The sequence below is a fragment of the Vombatus ursinus genome, unplaced genomic scaffold (genome assembly GCF_900497805.2).
Source record: "Vombatus ursinus unplaced genomic scaffold, bare-nosed wombat genome assembly UNPS02009272.1, whole genome shotgun sequence".
NCBI classification, from domain to species: domain Eukaryota; kingdom Metazoa; phylum Chordata; class Mammalia; order Diprotodontia; family Vombatidae; genus Vombatus; species Vombatus ursinus.
In genome coordinates, this window is record NW_020949050.1 from 1 (window position 1) to 7928 (window position 7928).

Sequence of the window (7928 nt, forward strand, 5' to 3'; positions counted from 1 at the left end):
TTTTTTTTTTTTTTTTGTGACAACTCAGTCCACTTCACTCCCCCCTTTTCACGGACGAAAAGAGTCAGACGGGGGACTCATCAGAGTCCAGAGGAGCATAGGATTGACGCAGGACAAACAACTGGAGTGCTTGCACTCGTTTCTGGACATAGCGGGTGATGCATTTTATGAGACAAGGGGCCACGAGTAACCCAAGGAGGAGAAGGGCCAGAGGGCCCACCACTCCGGAGAGTAGGGTGGTTAGCCAGGGGGACCAATTATATAGGGTCTGATACCAAAAAGACCCCGTTGCCCGTGCGCGGTCCCTCTCATCTAACCGCTGCCTAAAGGCTTGCAAGGACTCCCGAATAACTCCAGACCGATTGGCGTAGAAACAGCAGGTTTCTCCCAACGCCATGCATAAGCCTCCCTGTTTGAGGAACAGTAGGTCCAAGCCTCGGCGGTTCTGGAGAACCACTTCGGCCAGAGAGTCTAGGGAAGTCTCAAGGTGTGAGACTAGCTCTTCCAAGGAGCGTAGGTCCCTATCTACCTGTGCACTCAAGGCACCGTAGTTGGCTTTCCCCTGTATCAGGGCTGAGGCCCCAACAGCAGCGGAGCCGGCCACTCCGAGTCCCACCAGTATGGGAACCAAAAAGGGTACAGCCCTCCTGGAGCGAGTTAAGCCAATATGCTCAGCTGCCCCTTCCTCTGAGTAGACATATACCTGAGGAAAGACACGCACCACTACACAGAGCTCGGTCGGGTTGAGGAAACGAATGTCCTGTATGCAGGTGGTGAGTCCTCTGGTACAAGCGAACCATACTCCAGGTGGGGCGGTTAACAGGAGGTCAGAGCTTTTGGATGTGGGGGAAATAAGAATGACTGAAGTGCACGTAGCATTGAATGGGGAGGACCGCAGCGGGTAGTCAGGCCCGAGCAAACACATTCCTTTGCCCTGGACATCGTCTAGGGTAAGTCTAGGCTTGTCTGGGTTACAGCGGGCAGGTATGGCAGAGGATTGTTTGGACTTACTTAAAGACAACTTTCCCACAGAGGTGATGTTGAGTTCGATAGCAATTCCTACGAAATAGGGGGGAGCTGGATTCAGACACAGCCAACAGGAGGTGGTTATGTTTGGATCAGACAAATTTAGGAATGATTGGACAGCAGAGAGTGTATCAAAAATGGGGGAACCTAGGTTAGTGAGGGTCTCTGGATTTTCGGGAGCCTCTGGTACCAGGTCCCTAACAGATGGTGGGGTGAGAGTCAACATGGTTTGTGGGTTAAGGATGGGATTCGGTCCTATGGGGAGTGTATGGGTGGAAACTGCGATTTTCTGAATGGTAAAAAGGACCCCGTTATCCCATCCAGTCATGTATAACCTCAGACCCCAAGAATGTCCGAGATTCCAAGAGTCATCAGTGTCCTGCTTGACTGTTAGAATCATAGGGTTACATTTCCCAGGCCAGCAGGAGGCAGGGAGGGGGCTTTGTCTCTCCAGGGTGATTAGGGGGTCTCGGCCACCTCTAGGAATCCACCTGGCCACAGTCTCACAACCCCATTCTGCGCAGTGAAAGTGATTACTACCCTGACAGGAAGGATTCCCCGTGGCCGGACAAACATAGAATTCAATACTTCTGATTCTCACTTCCCCTACCCCGGGTATGGTTGGAGTGGTGGGAAAAGTGGGGCAGTATCCCCATCCCCCAGCGATAGGGTCCCGCATAGCCCGGTTTTGATTCCATCCTGGTCCCAAGAGGGCACAGAGGTCAAACCTGAAAGTGGGGGCTCCGTAACTGGTGAGAGCTTGGACGGTGGTCCCATCGTTAGTTCGGGAGAGAATCCACCTGGATGGGGTAGGGCTGTAGGGGTCACCCAAAGTCACCTCACAAGCAAAAAGAAAGAGAAGAAGAGTCAAGTTCTGGAGAGTCGAAGCTTTAGGTCGGACACTGCTTCTGCTGTCCAGGCGGTGGAGTTGGGCTCTGGGGCCTTCTTGATGTGTGACCGATGTATCCATGCCTTGCGGCCGGCAACCTTGACGGCAGAGGGGTTGCAGAGGATAATTTGATACGGGCCCGTCCACCGTGGTTCCAGGGCTGGTCCAGCTGGAAGCTTGCGAGTGAGGACCCAGTCTCCCGGTGACAGGGCGTCCGATGAGGTTGCAGGGGCTGGTTCTTTCCCCGCAGCTTTCAGGACCGAGCGCACAGCGTTCTGGACCTCACGCAAAGCCTGGAAGGACTTAAGAAGAGTCGGATTAGTAAAATCTGGGGCTGAAATAGCTGCAGATACTCTTGGAATAATAGGAGGAGGGGCTCCATAGAGGATCTCGTATGGAGATAAAGAGAGGGTTGAGGAATTGGGAGTACACCGGGCCCGGAGGAGGGCGAAGGGAAGGAGACTGACCCAGCTATCGCCAGTTTCTATTTTAAGTTTAGCAATGTGTTCCTTTAGAGTTCTATTCATCCTTTCTACCTGCCCTGAACTTTGAGGCCTATATGCACAGTGCAATTTCCATTTCAATCCCAGCATCTTTGATAGGCTTCGAATTGTTGCAGATACAAATGCTGGGCCATTGTCAGAGCCTATCGAGGCCGGCAGGCCAAATCTAGGAATAAGTTCAAAGAACAGCTTTTTGGCCACTACGGTTGCAGTTTCAGTTTTGACTGGAAATGCTTCTGGCCATCCAGAAAATGTGTCCACGAATACAAGGAGAAAACGGTACCCTCCCAACCCAGTTCCCATGTCAGTAAAGTCTACTTCCCAATGGTCGCCAGGAAATGTTCCTCGTGGTCTATCAGTTGGTATCCTTGATTGTGATCGTGGGTTGACTTTGGCACATGCAAGGCACCTTCTTGCGGCTTCCTCGGCCGCCTGCTTCATCCCAGGGCTGTAGAAGTGTCGGCTCACCAGGTCGTAAAGCCGGGTTCCGCCTAAGTGGGTAAGGCTATGAAGAGTCATCAATAGGGGTAGCAACAGTGCCTTGGGCAGAATTAGCAAGCCATTTGGGTGTCTTCTCCATCCCCCCTTTTCAGGGGTGCCATCCGGATCACTGAATTGATAAGATGGTTGGACAGGAAGCATCCCCTCAGGTTCCACGACCATAGCGGGTATCAAGGGTTTGCAGGCAGCCGCTCGGGCAGCCTTATCAGCTGCTGCGTTCCCTAGAGACTGGGGGTCAGTTCCACGGGTGTGAGCAGGAACATGAATTACCGCCACCTCCTTGGGAAGCCAGACAGCATCCAGCAGGTCCTGGATCTGACTCTTGTTCCTAATCTCCCTTCCCGCCGAGGTTAACAGACCCCTTTGGAGATATACATATCCATGGATATGAACAGTGGCAAAGGCATAGCGGCTATCTGTGTAAATATTTACTCGCCTCCCTGCAGAGAGTCTAAGGGCTTGAGTTAAGGCAATGAGTTCAGCACGTTGAGCAGATGTGCCAGGGGGTAGAGCGGTATCCCAGAGGGTCTCAACCGGAGTGACCACGGCTGTACCCGCCCTACGGATCCCCTCCTGAACAAAACTGCTGCCGTCTGTGAAGAGCACTAGGTCGGGGTTTGTTAAAGGAACATCAGTAAGTCCAGGGCGGGACGTGTGGATGGAGTCCAGTGTGTCCAGGCAGTCATGTATAGGGGAGGAAGGAGGGGAGTCAGGGAGCAGGGTGGCCGGGTTGAGTGTGACCGGAGGAGCGAAAGAGATGCGCGCGGAATCTAGGAGTAAGGATTGGTAATGAGTCAGGCGTGAATTTGAGATCCATCTTGTCGGCGGGGAATGTAAAAGCTGTTCCAGATGATGTGATGCTGAAATCTCAAGAGGCTGCCCGAAAGTGAGCTTTGCGGCTTCCCTAACCAAGACGGCAACGGCCGCCACAGTTCGCAGGCAAGAGGGCCACCCGGAAGCCACAGGGTCCAGCTGCTTGGAGAGATAGGCAACAGGACGATTCCAGGGCCCCAGGGGCTGGGTCAGAACCCCTTTGGCCACAGCTCGAGACTCAGACACATAGAGGCGGAAGGGCTTGGACAGGTCTGGCAGGGAGAGGGCAGGCGTGCTGGACAGCGCCTTTCGGAGCTTGTCGAATGCTTCCTGCTGCCGTGGTCCCCAAACAAATTGGGTGGGTTCACCAGTTAGGGCCTCATATAGGGGTTTGGCAACCTCGGCAAACCCCAAGATCCAGAGGCGACAGTATCCAGCCATCCCCAGGAATTCCCGGAGCCCGCGGCGGTCCCTCGGGGCGGGCATGCCCAAAATGGCAGCTACACGCCCCCGAGACAGTAACCTTTGACCAGAATGAAGGGTGAAACCCAAGTAAACAACGGATTGAGAGCACAGTTGTGCTTTCTTTCCAGAGATACGATAGCCGGAAGCTTCAAGCAGCTGGAGAAGGTGGAGAGTTGCATCTTTGCATATTGCCTCAGAGGAAGTAGCTAACAAAAGGTCATCAACATACTGGAGGAGAGTGACCTCCGGATACGAGACCCGGAAGGCGGCCAGGTCGGAGGCCAGAGCTGAGCCAAAAAGTGTAGGGGAGTTCTTAAAACCTTGGGGAAGCCGGGTCCAGGTGAGCTGAGAGGATGTCCCAGTGTTAGGATCTGTCCAAGTAAAAGCGAATATAGGTTGGCTTACTGGTGCCAAGGGAATGGAAAAGAAAGCATCCTTCAGGTCCAAAACAGTATACCAAGTCCGAGCAGGGTCCAGGGAAGATAGCAACGTGTATGGGTTTGGCACAGTAGGATGTACAGTTTCCACCCGGGCGTTGACTTCTCGTAGATCCTGGACAGGACGGAAGTCTCCAGACCTGGGCTTGCGAACTGGAAGTAGGGGGGTGTTCCACGAGCTCTGGCAGGGTCGTAGAATGCCTGCCGCCAAGAGTCGATCGATGTGAGGCTTGATGCCAAAAAGGGCAGCTCGAGTCAACGGGTATTGTTGGACACGCGCAGGGGTTGCTGTGGACGAGAGCTGGACCACCACTGGGGGCTGGTGTCCTGCTAGACCAAACGGGTTGGTCTCAGCCCAGACTCCAGGAACCAAGCCTTTGAAATGGTTCAACAGAGTTAGGGAGGTAGGGGTGGAGGTGGTCGAGGGGCGGTCTGGGGAAAACGTTAGGGGGAGGAGGCGAGACTCCTCTGACAACGGGCAGGTGAGAACAAGTTGTGGCAGGTTAAACCCGAGAGTGGGGTTAGGTCCCTTAAAGGAAATGATAGCCTGAAGCTTGTGTAGGAGATCTCGGCCAAGCAAGGGGTAAGGGCAATCAGGCATTACTAGAAAAGAATGGGAGACTAGGCCCTTCCCTAACCGGACTTCCCGAGAAGTGGTGAGGGGTACAGACTGTTTTCGTCCAGTAGCTCCCTGGACCTGCACAGTGGACGATGAGAGGGAGCCCAGTGGGGATTTCAGGACCGATGCCGCAGCTCCAGAGTCGACTAGGAATGAGACAGGTTGACCCCCAACACTGAGAGTAACCCTCGGCTCCAGGGGGTCAAGAGTCACAACGGACTTTGAGCCGGGGCACCCCTAGTCTGTATTCAAAGTCAATAACGGCTCTGCCTTCTCTTTCAGCCCGCGATTAGGGCACTCAGATTTCCAATGACCCATGGCTTTGCAGTAAGCACACTGATCCCGAGCTAAAGGAGGCCTTCCCAAGCCTTTACCCTTATAGGGGCGCCCAGCGTTTGGCCCCTCCCGCCTTCCTTTCCACCCTTGCTTCTGAGCCTCCCCTGGAACCTGTGCTAAAGCTGCCACTACCGCCCTTGCGACCGTGCGAGTTTGCTTGTCTTGAGTCTCTTCACGATAGTCAAACACCCGCTTAGCCACTTCCATGAGTTCAGTCAGATTTTTACCCTCAAAACCTTCAAGTTTCTGTAGCTTCCGACGGATGTCCGGAGCTGAATTGGCTACGAAATCAATTACGATGGCTCTCCGGTTATTGGGATCCTCTGGGTCGATAGGGGTGTAGGTTCGATATGCCTCGTAGAGGCGCTCTAAGTATGCAGCTGGGGACTCATCCTTGCCCTGTTTAACCTCACTGACTTTGGACATATTAGTTGGCTTCCGTGCTGCTGCCCGTAACCCTCCCAGCAATAACTGGCGATACCTGTCCAGTGCTTCCCTACCGCGATCAGTGTTGGGGTCCCAGTCGGGCCGGTTCTCAGGGAAGATGTGGTTGCGGCGCCCCAGGTCAGTAGAGGGATGTCCATCTGGGTCCAGAACTCCCTTCCTGGCTTCTAAAAGAATCCTGTCATGCTCCTTGGTTGTGAAAAGAACCCGGAGGAGCTGCTGGCAGTCATCCCAGGTGGGCTGATGAGTATAAAAGACAGTCTCTAGGAGGGAGATTAGGCTCTGGGGCTTATCAGAGAAGGATGGGTTTTGCTGTTTCCAATTGTACAAATCACTGGTGGAGAAGGGAACATATACCATGAACGGTCTCCCTGATTCTCCGGGAGGGGAAGGAACTTGCCGCAGGGGAAACGCTGACACAGTGGAATCTGGGGTCAAACTGGAATTAGAAGGGCCATAAGGAGCACCTGCTCGAGTATGGGGTGGACTTATCAGAGGAGGGGCTGAGGGGCTCAGAGACCCTGAGGTTGGGTACGGGGGTGGATCTGAAACCTGGGACTGGGAGTACTCAGCTGGATCTAGGGGGTCAGAATCAGGGGGTGGTAAGACAGGAGTAAGCTGCGTGACAACCTTAGGACTTTCGGGAGGCTTGCGGCTAAAGGTCGTCTTTGATTCCGTTCCTGGTCTTAGTTTTGAAAGGGCCTGGACCTGTAGTGGTCCCGAAGGGGGTTTGAAATCAATCCAGGCGGTGATATAGGGGACCTGATAGGGGTGGCCAGGTATACCATAGACAATTCCCCTGACCCGGCCGGCCACCGAGACGTCAAACGTACCCCCCGGGGGCCAGCCTACCTCGAAGGTGGGCCATTCCTGTTGGCAAAGGAGAGCTAATTTCTTTTTAGTAACCTGAAACCCATAACCTTCTGCTATACGCCGATATTGTTTGAAGTCCCGTAAGACAATAAAGAGAGGGGAGCCTGGCTTAGGGCTCGAGGGTCCTTGTCCCATGGTGGATTAAGGACTGAGAAAGAAAAGAGTAACAAATAGACGTGCTCACGTAAGCAAGGACCAAACACGGACACAGGGAAGACACAGTCAAAACAGGGTAGAGGGGAATCAAACTGCTTCAATTCCGAACGACCTAGACAATGAGACAGGAATTTACACCCCCCCTCACGGAACAAATAGTAGATAGACGCGCACACACAGTCGACACAAAAACGGAAAAAAAAGACACAGTCAAAACCCTGGATGCTCCTGACACAGTAGCGGAGAACAAACCCGTCTCAGTTCCGAACAACCTGGAGAATGAGGCAGGAAGTCTTTCTCCCCCACCCCGCCACGGAGCGCACAGTGGACACACACACACACAGTGACATCGGCGCCGGACAGACACAATCAGACAGGCAGGACTCTCACACGGCGTCCCTGGAGGTCAGTAAGGGCGTTGCAGCTGCGTCCAGCCTGGCCACTTACTTCAGAAGAGTACTCACCAGAACAGACAGATTACAGATTGCTCTATGCCCAATTGAGGATTTGTGGTCTGGGCAGCCTGGTACGCACGGGCTATCTCAGCGTTCGGGGCCAGGGAACGTCTTCCTGGTGGCCACCCCCTGGACGGTGAGAAGCCTGGCCTTCCAGAGATGCCCGTGTCTGGTGCCCAGAGGGCGATCTCGGTGGAACCTCCAAATGAAATGGACGGGCCGAGAGTAACCAGACACACGCCAAATTAGAAAATAGAGAGCATTTACTGGAGCCGGCCGGCGACTGTCCCCTGGATGCAATCCTAGGAGAGCAGTCCCAAGCAAGGGAAATAACAAAACTTTATACCCAGCAGTTTACAGTTGTGGATTTAGCAATCCTTTGAGGTAGGGGAATTTACAATTGTAGATTAG

General features: G+C 53.7%; 1 protein-coding gene across 1 annotated transcript; it reads right to left on the reverse strand.

The window, feature by feature from the left end:
• Positions 1–1871: 1871 nt before the first annotated feature.
• On the reverse strand, positions 1872–7041 carry LOC114035876. Its single transcript, XM_027852263.1, has 3 exons — positions 6501–7041; positions 5722–6296; positions 1872–5490 (listed from the first exon to the last, which is right to left on the reverse strand). Exons 1-3 carry the CDS (start codon positions 7039–7041, stop codon positions 1894–1896), a joined length of 4713 nt encoding a protein of 1570 aa, XP_027708064.1. The 3' UTR covers positions 1872–1893.
• Between the last annotated feature and the right edge of the window lie 887 nt (positions 7042–7928).